Source organism: Eubalaena glacialis, chromosome 8 (genome assembly GCF_028564815.1).
Source record: "Eubalaena glacialis isolate mEubGla1 chromosome 8, mEubGla1.1.hap2.+ XY, whole genome shotgun sequence".
NCBI classification, from domain to species: domain Eukaryota; kingdom Metazoa; phylum Chordata; class Mammalia; order Artiodactyla; family Balaenidae; genus Eubalaena; species Eubalaena glacialis.
In genome coordinates this window covers 1,206,960-1,227,638 of record NC_083723.1, presented here as the reverse complement: position 1 = coordinate 1,227,638, position 20,679 = coordinate 1,206,960, and the positions used below count along the sequence as shown (strand labels likewise).

Sequence of the window (20,679 nt, the reverse complement as noted above, 5' to 3'; positions counted from 1 at the left end):
GGGTGCGGCCTGAGCACCTTCATTTCTGCCAAGCTCCCAAGAGATGCAAATGCAGCTATTATGGGGACCAACACAGTTTGAAAACCACTGACTTAGAATGACTTTAAGAATGGTAATTATTAATCCAAATTAATAAAAAGAAAATACATCTATATTATATTTCTTTCTATATTCCCCTAAATTTATAATCTGTGAAATTCTGGTCACACTTTTTGTAAATGATACAGTGTACCCAGTTCAATTTATTTAATTTTGCTAAAGGGTTGACTAAAGAGCTCTTTAATCCCTATTTTTTTAAAAGCATCTTTTGTAAGAAAAAATGGTATGCTTTCATCTCATAACATATAATTTCATCCAGGGTTAGAGAAACGGTACATCTAAATCACTGAATTGTTATTTAGACACATGTAAGCATAATCTAGTAAAAGGACAACAAAAATAGAAAACAATTCTGGGTACCATTCCCTATACAAATAAGTTAGGAAAGTCTTTAACCTTGGGGGCCTCAGTTTCCTTAAAATTAAAATGGAATGTTTGACCTGGACAAACTCTGACAGCCTTTCCAGCTCCAGAAGGAACGTCAATTCCTTCCCGTGTCCCAGGAACCCGGCCCATCTCAGCTTGGCAAAGACAGTAACTGAATCAGAGGAACTGCCCAAAAGTCTGCAGAAAAGAATGACCTTTCAGTGTGATCATTCTTAATTAACAAAGAGTTTCAAAACAGAAAATGAAGGAGATAATGAGACTGGACTGCCTGCCCTGTGTCTTCCAGCTCCTCTGCGGCCCACTTGCTCCTTTGATCTTTGAATCTTAATTATAATAAAAGACGAGGTTTTATTTCTCTGAACAACGTCTTCTTCAGCGCTTAGACAGGCAGGGTCTGTGGGTGCTCACGACGGGCGGACGGATCAGAAGGTGGTGCAGTTTGTTGCTGCTCAGTCACAAAATTAACAAGTATCTGAAAGAAATGATGAAAATAATTAACTTCGAGGAACACGCAACCCTTTGTTCTCAACTATTACAAGGAACATCTTCTCCAAGCCCTGCCCAACTTTTCCTAAGACTCATAACCATTCATTCATAGCACCCCTTCCTAAATCACCCTCAACAGGTAGGTCTTCTGAGGACCCAACTCCAGGAATGATAAACATTTCTGGAAAATTAATAAATCGTCAGGAAATTCTCGATGCCTTAAGCACGGCTTTAGATTGACCTGTGATCTAATTTCACCTTCTGGGACTCAGGGAACCAAGCACTTTTCTTCCCAAAATCAGCTCACTTACAGTAGAGCCCCTTTAATTATTGTGGGGGGTGGGTAAGTGGGGATGGGAAGGCTGATGGGGCCTGATCTGCTTACTGAGCGACCAATGAAATTATGAGCAGGTGGAAGCCCTGAATGGTGACTATTTACCTTGAGTGGAGAGCACACAATAAACGCGGCTCCTCACACTCACCATCTTTATCAGAATTTTGCAAACTCAAATGGTGATTAATAAAAGATATGGTGATTTCCAGAAGTACAATCTGGCTCATTTTTAAATTGGCTGGAGTAGGTCTCAAGAAAAACAACGTGGTGAAGCCTTTGAGGTACCATACCTGCTCCAGAGGGGTTTGCTTGATGGAGTAATATTTGATACTCAGGAAGTTTTTATTGTCCTCCAGAACTCTGAACAGGCTAAGCACACCCATCTTTTTGGCACATGGTATTCCAATAAATTAAGGCGCTGCCCCTAAAAGCAAAAAAAAAAAAAAAAGATTGGATCACAGGATTAGGAATCATTAAGCAAAGTTGACCACACTATATTTAATTGCCAAATAAATTATCTTTTTGCAAACCACACCTTTAAATACTAACTAGGTGTGGGGGTCAGTTTTGTGAGTCTCCAGAGAATAGTCATGGGTTACGATTCACCACAAGGCATATTTGATAAGACGTGTCCCCCTGGGTGGGGTGACTGCTCTGCCCCTTTCTGCGCCACCCCCCCCCCCCCGCCTTGCCACAAGCCTGGGAAGCCCTCTCTAGGGGGAAGAAGACACCTGTCGACAGCTGAGAAGAAGGAGGTATATGTGACATCACAGAGATGCACAGAGACACCTGAACCTCACACCGGAGCACCCGGCCATCCCCACCTTTAGCTGAGCAATTCCTGGTGAGATGTTTAACTGTTCTGAGCCTCATTTCCACGGGTGCACATGGAGATCCTAACAACGGGTTCACGGGCTAGTTTAGAGTGGTCCTTGAACCCCTGTGACTTGGACAGCATGCTTCTCGCCGGGTAGGATTTTACCAAATGGTCGTGGATGAAATAGACACGCAATGCGTAGCTACTTTGAGGACTACAACCTATTAGAAGTTACGACAAACTGGGGTCATCCAAGAGAACTGCAGATGGCGCTTCTCAGACGTCTGTGTGTACAAGGATCGCCTGGTCCCCTTGGTAAAGTGCAGATTTGGGGTCAGTATGCTGGGGACTGCATACTGCAGCTCTCACCTGCTCCCAGGTGATGAAGACCTGCTGGCTCAGGGACCACACTTTGCATCAAGTGTGTAGAGGGTTGTGATCTCAAGCCCAGGGCCCTTCCTGTGAATTAATGTTGAAATCCCTGAGCCTACAAACCCCACAGCAAATGCATGGGAGAAATTAAATTTTGTATCTTCCATCCTCAACAAAACAAACTGTGTGATGAAGTTGTTCCCACAGAAAAGGGGGGATGAGTAACCACCATCTGCTCTGGGTGACCCAACAAGGGGAAAAGCAGGCTTGTCGTCCTTCAGCAAGGTCAGGTGACATCCACCACCCCTGATATTTTGGGTGGAGAGGTATGGCCTGTACTTTGCAATGAGGCCAGAACAATAAGCGATATCTTTTGACAGCAAAGAATTAAAACAGGGGAAAAGAAAAGTACACTTATAAGATTTTTTAGCTCAAAACAAAGAAGTAATGTACAATATTAGCAATACCTTAAACTGGATTCCTGGAAAAGAGAGCTTCAAGCAGTCAGAAACAGCACTGTGTTGATTTGCTTCATTGCAGAGCCAAACCTTGACTGTATAACCATCACCAAACCTGAGAGTTGAATTTTAAAAATAAGGTTACTATTATATAGCCCTAAGATAAATAAACTCTAAGTCCATTTGCACAGGAAGGCAACAAAAGAAAGTAACTATTCCAAATTGTTGGAAAATTTTGTGTTCTCAAAAATAGAATATTCAGGAAGTAATTATAACTCATGCAGTTTGCTGTAATTCATTGACACAGAGACTGATTTGTCTTTTCAAAAAATTAGCAAATTCTGGAATCAACACCTAGTCCATACAAGAGGCAGGGTGAAAGTGTGAAAGCAAAGTGCTGAGTTAAGAAGTCAGAGCTGGGCTGGAGACGGACCCTGAGAACATCCCAGCTTCAGTGGATGACAGCGTGGCTGGGAAGGATGGAAGGGAATAGGGACTGCTTACAGGATGAAGCCAGGCATTCGTTTATCACGGAAAACAATTCTCCCAACTGTACTTAACCCTGCGGGCCCTGTGACTACAGGGGCCCCTCGGCCTGACATTGCAGAGATGTGGGCGGTAGGTCTGCTGGGGTCTGAGCGACCACACCCGAGGTTACGTTCGTACCATACACAACATCAAACAGTGACCTCCAAGAATGCATGGGGCTTCCCAAACCCATGAGTGTTTATTCTACTGCATACCCCAGATGCCCCGCATCTCAGTAAAGATCTATTGAATGAAAGCAAATACACAAATATATCACGATGTTAGCAATTTTTCGTTGGTTTTCTTCACTGATGTATGTACCCCAAGTACCTAGAACTAATAAATATTAGTCGAATGAATGAATGATTGGATGAAAAAAGGCATGCCCAGAGCCTTACAAGCACCTTCATTTACAAAGCATTGCTGGGGAAATGGTTGCATTTAAGGAAGTTTTCCGTAAGTGAGATTGACTAACACGTTTATGGGCAAAGCACTTTTCCGGTGCATCTACCTGGTGAAGAAGAGGCCAAAGGTAGCGTGGCCGCGCTTCAGGGGCATGGATCAGCCTTGTGAGCACCCAGAGATCCTCGTCCCGGTTCTGTGTCCCAGCCTCCTGCCCTGCTTTCAGATCCCCCGAGACCTGCGTGTGACTCCAACGGCCTCCCGCTATTTCGAGCTAACGGTTTCCAGGCCACTCAGGGCTGAGAGCGCGCTGAGGACAGAACATCGGCGAAAGCAGCCGGGGACGCAGGTGTCCTGAGTTCGCTCTCGGGACTCTCTGAGGCCGAGCCCCGCCCGGGTCAGCACAGGACGTGTGTGTTCTGTCGCCCCGCCAGCTCCGGGCCCGTGTCAGACGCGGTGCTGCCGAGGTACAAGGGTCCCTGCTCCGTGTCCATGAGAGCACCCCGGGCGGGTGCACATTTAATGTTCCCCGTCGGGAAGAGCTGAGGCCCAGATCCTTGAGTGGCCCCCACGGTGAGGGGCTGCTTCAGAAACTTCTGCCCGTCAGAGAGCTCGCAGCTGTCCTGGGGGGGGACAGGCTGGAGGGGGACAGCTGAAGGATGGAGAGGTGCTCCTGGCCAGGTGGTGATGACGATCCTGGGAGCAAAGGTCAAAGCATCTGGACAGCCTGGGTGTGATCCAGCCCCCTCTCGCCCACCCCCGTCCTCACTCCAGACCTCTGACCCCAGGGAGTCAGCTTTTCCCACCTCGGTTCCCTCGTCTAGAAAATGGGATCATGAAACCAGCTCCCCGACGAGGCTGTCAGAGAACCGAGCTCATGAAGCCCTGTAGCTTAGGTGGGACAGCGCCTGGCACTGAGAAAGCAGGTGAATAAATGTGCAGTGAAACCAAGGTTCTGCCCAGGATGTGGCCAAAATGAAGGAGCCCTTTCTTTGGTGTGAAGATGCTCACAATTTATCTGGGGAAGTTAGACAAAGCAAATGAAAAATCAGAACACAGATGGACCTAGAGGTTATCATACTGAGTGAAGTAAGACAGACAGAGAAAGACAAATATCATATAATATCACTTATATGTGGAATCTAACATATGACACAAATGAACCTATCTATGAAACAGAAACAGACTCACAGACATAGAGAACAGACTTGTGGTTGCCAAGCGGGGGTTGTTGGATGGAGTGGGAGTTTGGGATTAGCAGATGCAAACTATTATATACAGAATGGATAAACAACAAGGTCCTACTGTAGAGCACAGGGAACTATATTCAATATCCTGTGATAAACCATAATGTAAAAGAATATGAAAAGTATATATATATATATATATGTATAACTGAATCACTGTGCTGTACAGCAGAAATTAACACGACATTGTAAATCACCTAGACTTCAATAAAATAAATTTAAAAAATCAAGACACACATTTGCTACATTTGCTACATAAAAATACAAGGGTGAGAGGCAACACTGAGTAAGCAGAAATGACTTTGCTCTTTCACACACACTACGATCCACTTCACATTTGCAGGAATGGCAGCCCTCCAGCGTATTTTCCTAATGCATTTTTTAAAATGCACACTAAATTCCAATAATTGTCTAACAAATTCTCACTATAAGAATATATACATATTAATGTTTAAAATTCAGCTTTACTCTAGAGAATCTGAATTACACAGTTCTTTAAAAAAAAAAAAACTCAAGAGAATATGTTTCTGAAATTTGTTGGCAAATTCCTGAGGATCTCTCTAGAATACTCAACAAGACATGTAGACAGAAAGTTATAAAAGCACAGCATCTTCAATAACTAAGAGAATCTTTGCAGATTATCAAATTCATTCACGATGCGAGTATCTAATTTATGTTAGCCTTTCTTTCTCATTTCTGCCTATAACCTACACACATTTATGCCAATGATCTAAATTCCACAAAGGATTTATTTGATTCATGTGCTTTCCAGTCTAAAAGCTTTCAAAGAAACCAAGGAGTCATTCATTTATATATTCACTCATCCCTCTCACATTTCCAGACAACAGATCACATCCACATCATTTGCAAAGTCGGCGATTACATAAAGATAAATAAACAGCGTCATCTGCCAGTGAAGGCACGAGTAAGAAGCATTCGACCATTGCTGGGATACAACATTTAGGTACCACAAACATTCAGTGTAATACACCTAATAAACGCTAAAACAGGGGAGAAGGCAACGCACTAATGGAATAACAAACATACACACGTATATTTTAAAAGCCAGTGAGAGAATAAGGAGGGCTGGCTGAGTGATGGATACTTGTCTGTTACATTCAAGCTCCAAACAGTCCTCTCTAATCGCCCACGCACATGGCGTTCTTGATATTAAGAACTTTCACATCAAGTAGTTCATTATATTATATTATATTATATTATATTATATTATATTATATTATATTATATTATATTATATTATATATTACAGTAAGTCCCCTACATAAAAATGAGTTCTGTTCCGAGAGCTCATTCATAAGTCCAATTTGTTCATAAGTCCAACAAAGTTAGCCTAGGTACCCAACTAACACAATAGGCTATACAGTACTGTATATTGTAATAGGTATTGTAATAGGTTTATAATACTTTTCACACAAATAACACATAAAAAACAAACACAAAAAATAAAGAAAACATTTTTAATCTACAGTACAGTACCTTGAAAAGTACAGTAGTACAGTACAACAGCTGGCTTTTCTTAGCAGTACCAACTACATCACCACTGCTTTTACGCTTGCTTCCAGACACCCTGGGTTTGAAATAAAGATACTGTACTACTGTACTCTACACAGTCCTGTACAGTAAAGTACACAAAAGCACAACCACTTGTAGAGGATGCATGCACGTGACAATGTATGCCAGACACGTGAACTAACTTATGTGATTGGACATGTGAACGCATGTTCGCATCTTTGAAAGTTCGCAACCTGAAGGTTGGTATGTAGGGGACTTACTGTATATTAGATTAGACTAGATTACGATTAGATTAGATCATATAATATGATATCATATCATATCACATATTTATAATAATACTGTGAGCCCCAAAGAGGTCTGGGCTTCTCACCATGACTCAGCTTATCACTAGCAGAGATGGGACTACCCAGACCTTCTGACTCAAAACCACGTCTCTCCAGGGCCAGGGCCTTTATTACTTCCACTTCAGTTAAGTCTGTTTCAGAATCCTTTCTAACCACTGCAGATGCAAATCCGAATGGTCCTGAGAAGTATGCAGGGAAGGCATTAACATAAAGAGAGCCTCTGACAGCTAATGAATGAAAAGCAGCCTTTGACAGCTGGCACCAGCATTCCTCCCAGGGAAGAAAAGGACTTTGGAAAGATCCTCTGTGAGCTTCTGAGTTTAAAGGCAAGATCTCGGGGGGCGGGTGACATGGCCTCACAGTGAAGAGAAAGTTGATCCATGTTCACACACCTCTGCACATGAAGATTCCTCTCTCCAGCCAGCGTGCCAGGTTCTTAAATGACCCCACCAGCCGCAGATCCAGAATTCAGAGCACAGGTCAAAGCTGCCACGAGCAAAGGCCAGCAGAACTGTCTCAGAACTTGGAGGTCACACAGCCTTCACTGAAAGATTGGACATCTTCCCTCTGAAGTCAAACTCCTGAGGCAACTATTACATAAAGAGAAGAGATAAACAACAAGGTCCTACTGTAGAGCACAGGGAACTCTATTCAATATCCTGGGATAATCCATAATGGAAAAGAATATGAAAAGAAAGGATATATATACATGTATAACTGAGTCACTTTGCTGTACAGCAGAAACTAACACAACATGGTAAATCAACTAAACTCCAATAAAATTTAAAAAAATAAAGTCAAACTCTTGGGCTTAGCCCGCCAGGCTCTCCAAACTCTTGGGCTTAGCCCGCCAGGCTCTCCACGACCTGACGCATGCCCTCACCTTTGGCTTCTCATTCTGCTCACACCTGATCCCTTTTCTCCATTTATTCAACATGTTGATTTGGTGCTCCATGTGCAAGGTCCTATGCTGGCTGTGGAGGCCTTTGCCTACAAAGGTTCCCTTGAGCTCTCGGGGTCAGGATGCCCTTCTCCTGTGCATCCCCATGTGTGGAGTATCCTCCTAGTTCATCACCTGCTACAGCAAAGCTGCTCGAAGGCAAGGCCCATCATCTCTCCTGCCTGGCATCCAGGTACTGTTTGATGAATCAGTGAGTGGATTAAATTTTTTGTTAGAATTTCTCTCCTAATTGAAAAGCAAAATGGGCTGAATATTTCTATAGGTTTTCTTTTCTTTGGGGGAGAATGGGAAAGGACCATTTTTAAAGCATAAGGCAACAGTCAGGTCAGCAGGATGGTAAAGTAAGCACCCGCTCCTGCAGCACTAGACCCCTGTCACTTGCCCAACCAGCACCATGGACCATCTTGTTTTCAGGCTGCTGAGATTTCAGTATAAGACCAGGGCCCTCATCCAGCTTCCTGCATTTTTTTCACTATCTCTGAACATTTTTCTTCATTTCAGAAATGTCTTAGAATCTAGATAGATAAAAGATACATTTTAAGGCTGGTAATAGTACATGTGATTTTCTATATTTCTCAGTCTTGATAAGTAGAGATTTCTTTTTTTATTCTTTTCATTTTTAAAGAGAAACTTGAGATATAAGTTTAACTATTATCCATAAAGTTGAAACCCTGACACCATGATTTCCACTCGAGTATCAGAAGGTAACTTTCACTCAGAGTGTGGAGGGGGGAACCAACAGAGGTCTTTGTTGTTCAAATAAATTATTTATGTGATTTTCTGATCAATAGAAGCATAAAAAAGCTTCTAAATGTGTAATAATCCTCCTGCATAAAAGTAGGGGACAATAGGAAACTACAAAAATTATTTCACTGAGCAGGATGGTTCAGTTTAGTAGAAAACCACATAAGCCATCTGAAAACAAACAGAAAACAAATGTCCTATCATTGGGTGGGATTCCAGGCACAGCCCCACTGAATCTCAGTAGGAAACACAGGCCCTAACTTGGAAATGTTACAGAGTGGCACGTTTTCCTAAAACAAACACGATCAGAAGCCTGATCGTGAAAGAGAATGGCATTTCTGTGGTTTAGGTATCTGTCCATCCTGGGTGATGTCAGTATGAGAAGGGAAGAGTCTTTGGGGAAAGGAGACATTTTGAGCAGCTGGATGGATGTCCTGTCACATCAGACTTCATAAAAAGGCAAACCCTGGGGGTCTGCCTGCTGACAGACTCAGCCGCCACACTGTGCTCACACCACTGTCCCCGCAGAGGCAGTAGGGATTAAAGTAGTCATTCTCACCCTGATTTTTCTCTCTGAGCCTTTCAACGTAATTAAGCCAATGTCCCACGGAAAAAGACCAGGGCAATTTTCCTCCCGGCTGGGTGAGTGCTGCCTGGAGAGACGGCCCAAGCACTCACAGGTGAGACCTTGGGAGGGAAACAGCATCATTAAGATGGGGAACCTCAGAGCCTGCACCCCACTCAGCTGCCCCGTGGGCAGCGATCACAGCTTCATAAAGCCCTTCCTGGCAGGGCGAGGGCTCGGCTCCAGGCCCACAAGCAAATGCACTTGATTCTGACTGGCTGCGGTCTGGAGGTGTGTAGGGGGCATAGAAGGGATGATCCTCTCGGAAGATGCAATTAAAGCTCTTCTGAATTTCGTTTCCCAAATAATCTCTGTGGGCTCCAGTCAGATCCCATGTAATACAGACTTTAAAACAATAATGGAATAATGAGGAAAATGAATGATTTTCTTAGCAGAGATGAATTAAGAGGCAGCCTCCCTCCCCTTGTTGAGAAAATGCTTCAAGAAGCCAGACCCAGGGCGAAAGTCTCTGGGGCCTCAACGTGGTTGAAACGTTCCTGCTGGACAGCAGGGTGGGTACCTACTGGCCACCAGAGGAGTCTGGCCAGTGAGCAACAGAGGGTGCAGGACGGGACCAGGCAGACAGGAAGCTCTGTGCTGTGCTGTGCACGCCTCCCCCTCAGCTCCACGTTCAACAACATCAAGAAGAAGACTAAGTTCACAGAACACTGGAGCCTGATGTGTTTGGGGGGCGAATAATGAGAGGAGCACACAGCTGAGCTGATGTGTTCCCAGGCCCAGCAGCAAGCACACAGGGTGGGGGGCTCATAGGTGCACAGAGACAGCAGGGCGTGTGACAAGGTGATGATACACCAGGAACTCACAGAGCCCCTCGGACAGGGGACTCTGAACCCTCACTGCCATGAAATCAGGCAGATATTCCCATTTCCCGTGGTCAGGGAAGACCCTAATGGTATATGGGTTGTGAAAACAAGTCATCAAGACAGTAAATATTTTCTCAGTATTACCCTGGATTCCTCCAAACATAAATTAAAAACTAGATGATCTATATCAAAGAAAATGTTAATTGGGATCATAAATTCTTCTAAAAAATAGAAGAGGAAGAACACTTCCCAACTGATTTTATGAGGCCAGTATTACCAGGACACCAAACCAGGTAAAAGTATCAAAAGAGAAAAACAAAAACAAACTAGAGACCAATATCTGTTATGAACATGGACACAAAAATGCTCAACAAAATACTAACAAACTGAACATAAAAAACAATCATATACCATGACCAAGTGTGATTTATCCTAGGAATGCAAGGTTGGTTTAACATCTGAAAATCAGCTAATGTAATACAATATGATCATCTCAATAGATGCAGAGAAAACATTTGGCAAAATCCAACACTTTTTTATGATTACAAACACTCAACAACGTAAGAATAAAAGGGAAGTTTCTACCTAGAGAAAATTTGTAAGAAAAATAAATAAAAGGCATCCATATTGAAAAGGAAGGAGTAAAATTACATTTATAAATGGCATGAGCATATATATAGAAACGCCTAAGGAATCCAGTAAATACTGTAGGAACTCATAAATGTGTCCAGCAAGGTTGCAAGATACAAGAGCAATGCATAAAAATGAACTGTATTTCAATACACTTGCAATGAACACTCAGAAAATGAATTTTTTTAAATTCCATTTATAATAGCATCAAAATAAATAAAACACCTAAGATTAAATTTAACAAAAGAAATGCAGAATTTATATTTTATAACTAGAAAACATTGTTAAAAGAAATTAAAGAAGATTTAAATAAGCAGAAAAGCACACCACGTTCATGACTCAGAGGACTTAACATTGTTAAGACAGCAATACTCCTCAAATTGGTCTAAAGATTCAACATAATCTCTGTGAGAATCCATGTTGAATTCTCTGTGGAAATTACAAGCTGATTCTAAAATTTATATGGAATCGCAGTGGACCTAGGCTAGCTAAAACAATCTTACAAAAGAGGAAAAAGCTCAAGGACTAACACTAATTTCAAAACTTACTTGAAAGCAACAATGATCAAGACAGAGTGGTAGCATCAGGATAGATACATGGGTCAATGAAACAGAATTCAGTCCAGAAATAAGCCTGTGGGCCTGTGGCCAACTGATTTCTGACAAAGTGGCCTGGACCATTCAATGGAAGAATCATCTTTTCATCAAATAGTTCTGAGAGAGCTGGATGCACATGTAATGCCCACAGTTGATACCAAAGCTTATGCAAAATGGATCAAATATCTAAACGTAAGTGTTAAAATGATAAAACTCTTAGAATCATGCATAGTGGAAAGTCTTCATTGTCTCCGATTTCACAATAGATTCTCAGATACGACACAAAAAACATGAAAAACAAAAGGAACAATAGATAATTTGGGCCTTTTCAAAATTAAAAACATCTGTGCTTCTAAGGATGTTATCAAAGTGAAATGGCAAACCATGTATCAAGAGACAATATCTGCAAATCATCTATCTGAAAAGGGACTTGTACCCAGAGTACGCAACTCTTTCAAATCCATAATAAAAAGACAACCTAGTTTCTTTTAAATGGGCAAAAGATATGAAGAGACATTTCTCCACAGAAGACATTCAAATGGGCAACAAGCACATGGATATATGTTCAACATCATTAGTCATCAGGAAAATGCAACTCAAAATCACAGCGAGATACTACTTAACATTCATTGGGATGGCTGGAATGAAAATTCAGATAATTAAATGGCAAGGATGTAAAGAAAATGGAACCTTCATTCATTGTTGACAGGAATGTAAAATGGTGCAGCCAATTTGGAAAACAGTCTGACAGTTCCTTCAATGATTAAGCACAGAGTTACTATATGACCCAGCAATTTCACTCCAAGGTATATGCCCAAAGAAATAAAAAGATATGTCCATACGAAAACTCATACCTGATTGTTTATAGCAACAGAACGCATAATAGCCAAAAGGTGGAAACAATCCAACTGACAATCCATTGCCCATTGACAATGGATAAGCAAAGTGTTGTATATTATTTGGTCATAAAAAGAAATGAAGTACGGATAACACGGATGAACTTTAAAGTATTATGCTAAGTGAAAGCCACCAGTCAGAAAAGACCACACACTATGTAATTCCATTAATATGTCAATAATAGACAGAAAATAGACTAGTGAGGGCTTAGAACTGGAATGAATAGAAGGGGGATAGCTAAAGGGATAGGGTTTCTTTTTGAGATGATGAAAATGTTCTAAAATTGGCTGTGGAGACAGTTACACATAATTGCGAATACACTGAAAAGTACTGAATTATACACTTTAAATGGGAGAGTTACAGGACATGTGAAGTATATCTCAATTCATCTGTTAAAAAGCAAAGAAAGAGGATGGCCACTGTTTAAAAAAAAAATTAGTGACAAATGTTTGGGATAGTAGTAGTTTGTAAACATGGCCCCAACTCTCTGCACCCTCCCATGCCTACACCCTTCACCGCATAACCTTGCTGTGTTCTTGCCCTAAGAGATGGGACTACTTTTCTACTCTTTTTCTTTAGCCACATGACTTGGTTTGGCAGGTGTGATGTGACCTCAGGCTTGAATCGTACTTGTGCAGTTTGGCCATTCCGTTCTCGTAGCCCCACTGCTCGGAGGCTGATCCCAGGAGAAGGATGAGAGACAGTTGGGACAGAGCCAGACAACCTGCAGCTTCAGGAGGACGAATGATAATCGTATAAGCCACTGCATCTTATAAACTTCATTTTGCTGCTCTATGTAACAAAATCTAACTCAGGGAAAAGTTTTTTTTTTTAATGGTTTTGATAAAAGAGAACCCAAAATCAAATTTGTAAAATGCTTCTCAACTATGAAACCATGAACTGTTGCAGGTTCATGCATTTTTCTCTGAGTGCACACACACACCTAAATTTTAAGCTAACTGAACCCAGAGTAAATAAACTTCCCAAATTCCAATCTTGAATTATTTGAAAGCTGAAATATAGTTCTGACCTAAGAGAAATCCATTTCCTTGGCTAGGCTGGGTCTTCTCGTGCTGAGACCGCGTTTAGAATCAGAATTCACCATCCCGTAGTGCACACTGAGCTTTGGAGGCACGTTTTCTCTGTTTGCACTGCACATTAGTTCTTGGCAGGTCCGGGTGCATCAGTGCTGAGTCTGGCTACCCTGCAGGGAAGTGACAGGAAAATACTGCCAAGGCTGTGGCAGCAATTAGGCCTGAATCACGCACCTGATGGTTCCTGTTAATGGGGACACTGAGTAAGACAGAGCCTGTTTCTAAAAGCAGCCAACGAAGGATGAATAATGCAGAAGCTTCTGAGAGAAAGCAGGTTTCACCCCGTCCAGAGGTCAGTGGGATCGGAATGGAAGTCTTTATCAAAGGGGTTGATTGTTGTTATTAGTAGTTGTTCATTAAGCTGGACAGACCCTAAATTCTCCACAGCCTCCTCTGATTCCTCTTTCAAAGTCTAGTCGTAGAATCTGGAAGAAGATAGCGTTTAGTAAAGGCCCCCCATGCACTATGGACTTTGCATTCATTCACTCCTTTATTTATTTGTTCAACAAATACCCTGAGCACATGTCACGTACCGGACACTGTCCCAAGTGTCAGACATACAGTAATAAACAGAAACAAAGGTCTACCCTCAGGAGATTTATATTCCATTGGGAAGAAGTTGAAAATAATCAGGTAAACACACCGATGTTGTGTTTCATATGTCAGAGTACGTCTGTTTAGATTCACAGATGAGTGACAGAAAACCCAAAGCAGCAGGATATGAGCAAGCCTATAGTCTGAGGTCAGCCAGTGCAGAGGGGTAAGGCCTTCCTTTGGCCCATTCTGTCCCATTGCTCTGCTCACAGGTCTCCATTGCTGAGGTTGCTTCATCTCTAACCATCGCATCTGCATTCAGGTCAGAAGGAAGGAAGGAAGGAAGGGGCAGAAAAAGTGTACGCCCTTTCCTACAAAGTCATATCCTTGAAGTTTCTGGCACCTCTCCTATTATCTCTGTGCCCACACTTAGCGGTTGGTCGTGAGAGCTGGAAAATGCATTCTTATTTCCAGGTGTCTGTGATGCCAGCTAACCTCCAGAGGCTCTTCTGCTGCTATGGGCGGGTGGACTAGATACTGGAGACCCCTCTGGAGCGGTGACTGTTGAGAGAACTGAGGGAATAAACCACGCATTCATCTCAGGAAAAGAGGACATCACGGCCTCAGGTGGGAACACGACTGGTGTATCCGTCTACTTCTTTCCACAGCATTACAAAATATGTATGATTGTCCCCATTAAGGGAAAAAACCAGCTTTCAGAAATGTGAAAGAACTTTTTCAAGGTCCTAGAGGTGGTGTTACAAGTTTGACTCTACATCTCAGCTGTCTCATCCAAGGGGTCGGTCCGTGTTTCAGGAAGAGGGGAGCCTGTCTTCTCAGTAGATGCAGCAGAAGAAGGGTCCACACCCCTGCAGCGGCGCTCCGTCGATCCATCAGTTTGGGGTCAGGTGAGTGGGGATGACAGCCGTAGTGTGAAAGGGATAAGGAACTCAGGAGTCGAGAATTGAGTTTGAAAACTGCTTCTTTCAATTGTAACTCTCTGTTCTGAGCCAACAGCCTAACTTCTTTAGGTCTGAGTTTCTTTACGGTGAAGTGGGTAAACTCATAGCTATCACGTTGTAAAGATTAAATGAGATAATGCACAAAAAGCACCTGGCAAATGGCCTGAGTTTGGTAACGTTTCAATAGATGTAAGAGCACGGATGAGGGCCCCGACCTGTCACATCTGCGTTCACAAACAGTGACGCAAAGGTGTGAAGAGCCTGGCTACTCTCTCCCTCTGTCTCCCGAGAGTCAGCCGTCACCACTAGCTTTAGGCTTCTTTCCCTGGCTCCTGCGGGGGCGAAGGGCACAGGGCAGAACACAGAACAGTTTCTTCCTTGTGAGGCCCCCAGGCAGCTCCCGGGGCTCACAGAGACATGCCCCCGCTCCCCCCGCTCTCAGCCGTCCCGGTGCCCCGATTTCTCCCCGACAGCCCCATCTCCCATCTCCTAGACCCGAGGGTTAGTGACCACGATGGCTCCTCCCTCCCTGACTCCCCGGACCAGTCGGCTGCAAAGCTCTATTATATTTTTCTGCAAAGCTCCCCACCAATGCTTTCTTCCCCACACGCCCTGTCCCCAGCCGGCTCCAGTCCATCTTAATTAACCTCCAGCTAAAGAACAAGAATCACCTTTTAATTGCCATTCCTGCTCCTGTTTCTCGTTCCTTCCCTTTGTTCCCTAACTTTTCACCCCAGCGTTTAAGTCTTCCTTGGTTTAACCCCAAAGACTGTCCTCAAGTGGATGCCCCGCTATTCACCCTGGGCCTGTGTGACAGTCTAGCTCTTGTCAAACTCGATTGTGCTGTTTATCTCCAGGTCTCTCCCAGCACCAGAAACGCATGCATAGTTGAGTCACCTCCCATGAATACACTTGGTTGAAATGCCTCCTCTTCCATGAAGCCACCCCAGCAATCCATCACCTAAAACACTGGGCTAGTGTTGTCTCCTCCTAACCCCTACTGCGTGCAGCACTTACAGGCTCTCGTATAATTTTTGATTTGTTCTTTAGGGTTCACGCCTTATTCACCTCTCCAGCTCAACACCCTGTGACTACACAGACACCCAAAAACATTTGATGACTTAACCTGAATTGCATCACACAGCGTTTTGTTCACCAAATCACCACAGCGTGTTGTGTTTACGTTTCTGTGTATGCGTGTCTGTCTGACACCAGACTTACTGATTCACACCTGTGTTGAGCTCCTGAGACAGGCCCTCAGCAAATGTGCGCGAATGAACAGGAATCACAATGTGAGTCTGAATCCAGGAAAAAATCTCTCATCACTTCCGTTCCCCATCTTCACTGTGGGTGAGAAGCAGTCTGTTCGTTCTTGAGGGAAAATATGAGAAAATGACAGCATGGTGTCCCCTTTGGTAAAGTGACAGCTCTGGATGACGTCACTCATGAGCTGAATGTCCAAGACCAGAGGTATCTGCCCAAAACGCCCAGCAGGAGAAGAGCACGCAGATCAGAAACACTTAGGGCAACGGTGACCATGTTCACGCAACGCGGTGTCATGAAGGCAAACGTGATGACAAATTCCACGGGTCAGACAGGTGACCACATGCTGAGGAGAGCTACCTCCTTTTTCAGGAGTAAAAGAAATACACTTGATAAAGAAGCAAATTGCTCCCTCAAAAATAGGGACAAAGGAAGTGAAGAATGATGAATAAATAAATATTTTGTGAGACCCCACTGAGGCATCTCTCAGCTTAGGAACACGTTAAGTGAGTGGGTGTCAGAATCTTAGTGACAATGAGAACGCACAGAAACACCGCCAAGAGGAAGATAACAGGGGAGAGCAATTGGCCCAGATGTGGTTGTAGACCGGGCAGGGTCTGCATCCGTACACATCTGCACAGCCCCAGGATGCGCCCCAGAGGGAAGCAGGCTGGGTGTGAGGTGACCGTCCTGGGGGTTCAGGAGTCAGTTGGGCCACAGGTGAGTCCCAGCCCCACGACGGCTCGCTCCCTTTATTGTTACATAGGGATGATCGTGAGGATACACGTCGCAGAACAAAGCAAAGCCAGAGTGCTTGGGCTCAAATCCAACCTTTCCACTTACTAACCAGTGACCCTGGGAATGACACTCAACCTTTCCAGTCTTATTTTCTGTGCCTGTAAAAAGGGGTCATAACGATGGTTACTGGGTTGGCGGTCACGAGAAATAAGCTACCTGATACGTGTAGAACACTCAGGACTGGCATCTGGAACGCACGATATAGGTGTCATCTCATGCTAGATAATCTACACACAGTACTTACTCCAGGAGGGAAGAGAACATGTAACCAATGGCCACCAGATAAAGGGTGAGACCTGGGACTCATAAGAGAAGGGCTGTTCCATAGGCTGTGGAAGTGAGAATGGAAAACAGGAGTGACTCCTGGGAAGGGGTCCGATCACCGAGGAGAGGGGGTCTGGGACTGCAGGTTATGGTTGCGCTCTACAAATTTCAGAAAAGGCAACTTCCTTAGCCGGGGCAAAAGGGGGAGGGACGCGTTCCCAAATTTCTTGAGCCTGAAGGGGGTCACCCAGGGGCACTGGCACCTCTCCTGCTCCGACTGGAAATGGGGAAAGGAAAGCCACAGGTGGCGTCCAGCCTCCAGGGCCACTGAGCACAGGCAGTGGAGGCCGGGGCGGGGGAGGCTTAGGGGAGGGCAGGTCCTCCAGGAGGAAGGAAGACGTCATCATGGGGGGGACCCGGCCCAGTGCGGAGAAGGACGGAGTGAGAAGGACAGAGTGAGAACGCAGCTGAGGAGGGTCTGAGAGGAGCTCGCAGTGGCAAGAGGCCTGCGGTGGAACAGGGCAGGGACCACATTGCACATCACAAGGTTGAAGCAGAGGCCGGAGGGCTCAGGGTGGGGGGAGATAGGGGGCGTGGAGGGGGAGAAAATGCCACTCTCCCCAGAGAGACCGCACCTCGGAAATTCCCTACTCTAGACCCTGTCTGTCCTTCTGGCCAACCAGTTCTCAGTTTCAGACAAATCGAGATAGGATGCCGTCTGAAGCTGGGATGAGCAGGATGCAGCCCCGAGCCAGAGCCAGGAAAAGTCCCTTAGTAACTCCCAGGAACTGAAATCTAGCATTGGCTTCTTTCCTGAAATGATAAAGTATGACTCCATGATTATCAAACTTGAACTTGGTTGGTTCTTTGTTTATGAACACAAAGAACATTTAAAACTACATTAGAATGCCAACTCTATGGTTAAACACAGTGTTTAATTATTTACAGCTGTCACTTAAGACACCTTAAGAAGTTAAACGAAGACAGTCTTGAACTTGAGAAAAAAAATAGCATGGCCAATTAGGAAAGGCGTGAATTTAGCCCTCCTGGGGGATCAAAGCCTAAACACTTCAGGACCGTGTGCATCCTCTTTGGAATAGTTCTCCTGGGTTCCCTGGGCCGAGGAGTCCAGGACCAGCTGCCGCTGCCCCCAGGCTCCATCCCTGAGACAGTAAGGATGCCTGAGCACAGAGCCATCCTGGGGTGGACAAAGGACAGAGGCTGTGCTCTCCAGGAGCATAGGGCCTAATTGGAACCAGGCAGGATTGGCACAGACAGACCTCCTGGCAGGGAGGATGCAGTTACCTGCCAAAGAAGAGAACAGGTTGTCGCTGTGAGGAGAAAACAAGGAAGGGAAGTGCCGAGCCTTGGAGAGGCCATGGGGTCCCACCCCACAAGGAAGGTGGACGGTTCTGGCAGCTTGGTGGGGATGCAGTCATGGCTGGGAGGTGCCTGAGAGAGGCTGCATGTGTGGGACAATGAGGTGAGGGAGAGGTATTCAGAGGATGTGGGAGGCATCCGGTGACCCCAACCTGTCAACTTCCCAGTGCCCTCCAGGCCCTCGGGCTCCTGGGTGTCATTTCTTACATCTGAGCTGGGACAAGACTGAGGTTGGAAGGAGAGGAAGATGCTTTTCTCACTCGGACCCTGAAACTTCTGCAAACTGAGGTCCCCAGGGCCCAGGGGATTGGCTTGTGGGATGAAATGCCCCATGTGCGGAGCTGGCCCCTCTTCAGGCCTGTTCCCAGCTCCTCCTTCTCACTGTCTCTCCCCTGCCAGCCCGGAGAGCCGAGCAAGAATTCAGTGCCCTTCTAACCAGATTTACCTGTACTTTTTACCTGTACTCAGAGACTTCCCTACATCCTCCAACCAAACATCCCCGCCGCCAGATGCCACGGTTGGTACCTCTCCTGCGATGCATACCTATTAAGCCTGTGACACCACAGGTGCTGTGAGCCTCGCTCCCTGGATGACGGGCACCCAATGGGAGAGACTCCATAGGACCAACTGGTCCCTCCTCGCTGGGCTCACGGGTGGCCCCTCCTCTCGGGAGCTCTGACGAACTCTTCAGTCCAATCATCTCCTGAGAGGGTGGACTTACACACCTCACATTTTCTACAAATACAGTTAATGGAGCCCGGGGGGAGGGGGCGGTCTGGGTGGACAGCAGGATGAGGGGCTGTGATACTCAGAAAGGAGTAGGGGAAGGGGCTCGCGTCCTTTGGAGGAATGTTCTCTGATGGGGGAGGATGAGTGGGTTGCCCTTCGGGCCCAGGAAAGGAATTCAAATGAGCAAAGGTGGAAGGAAAAGAATCAGGGCACCTAGAGTGGAGAGTGAATGAAAAGCACCCAAGAAGAGGGAGTGCAGCCCGGGATGGCCTGGACCTGGTCTCGCCGGCAGGCTGGGGGCGATATGGCGGCTCTGAGGTCTGGGAGGCACCTCTCTCCCCTGCACCATCTCCGGGGCTGTGCCATCCCAGTGGATGGGGCAGGGAGGGCAGGGAGAGCAGGGCCTGTGCTCTCCTTCTGTGTCTCTTTTTCCATCTGTTTACCTCTCCTACATCCCGCCCACATGCTCTTCCTCCCTTTCTACTTCTGCGGCTCTTGGTTTTCCCCATCCCTGCATCCCTTTCCCTTCCCCGCCCACCTGGAAGATGGATTCTGTGCCCAGTTGAAATGGAGCAGAACCCTATGGTCCTTGCCCACCATGTCCTCCACCTGCCTTTTGTCTGGGGAAAAACTTTAGCCAAAGAGTAAGTTTAATCAGAGAAGTGAGAGAATGCAGAAACCAAGGAAAACAGTCCAACAAACTAAACAATAATAGATTAGTCATTAGGCAAAGTCAAGGACCTTTAGTTCCTCCTTACGGGTTACAGATAATATTCTGAGCCACGTCCTGTGAGCTGTCTCATAGATACTGAAACCCCCAGCAGATGGAAGAAGTGAACTACATGATGACCAGACTGTAGCCATGACATAAGCTGCCACAATTCCGAGAACTGGCCTCAAAGAAATGGGAACAAACCGACCCTGGAACTGAAGATTAACTGTACCTAAAACAATCAAGGTGACGCTGATCAGACCACCAATGACCAATTTCAAGACGGCTGTCAGAGCTGACTGTGCTGTTTCTGCACGTAGCCCCCTCCCTCTGTCTATAAAAGCTCTTGCCCACTGGTTGTCACTGGGGGGGAGTCAGCCTTTGCACAGGAGCCCGCCCTCCCCCTCCCCAGGATGCTGACCTCTGAAATAAAGCAAACCTTCCTTTCCACCAGCGTTGCCTCTTTGTTGGCTTTTGAGAGGCAAGCAGCCAGACCCACTTTGGTTTACACAGTGAGCTGTTATTCCAGCGGGGCCTCTGGCTGCCATCAACATTTCATTTGCTGGGATTTCCCTGAGGGTTTCTAGTGGCTGATGATGGGTCCAGACCAGCACTGGGATTCGGAAGCTGAACAAGGGCTAAACCTTCACTACCTC

The 20,679-nt window shown here is 45.3% G+C and overlaps 1 protein-coding gene across 1 annotated transcript in view; it reads right to left on the bottom strand.

Moving 5' to 3' along the window:
- Window positions 1–865: 865 nt before the first annotated feature.
- The window catches only part of ABCA13 (ATP binding cassette subfamily A member 13), a 312,932-nt gene continuing 293,118 nt past the window's right edge, over window positions 866–20,679 (bottom strand). The window contains 4 exon segments of the mRNA XM_061199026.1: window positions 866–958; window positions 1,597–1,676; window positions 1,679–1,730; window positions 2,963–3,071. Coding sequence (XP_061055009.1) covers window positions 866–958; window positions 1,597–1,676; window positions 1,679–1,730; window positions 2,963–3,071 — 334 coding nt within the window.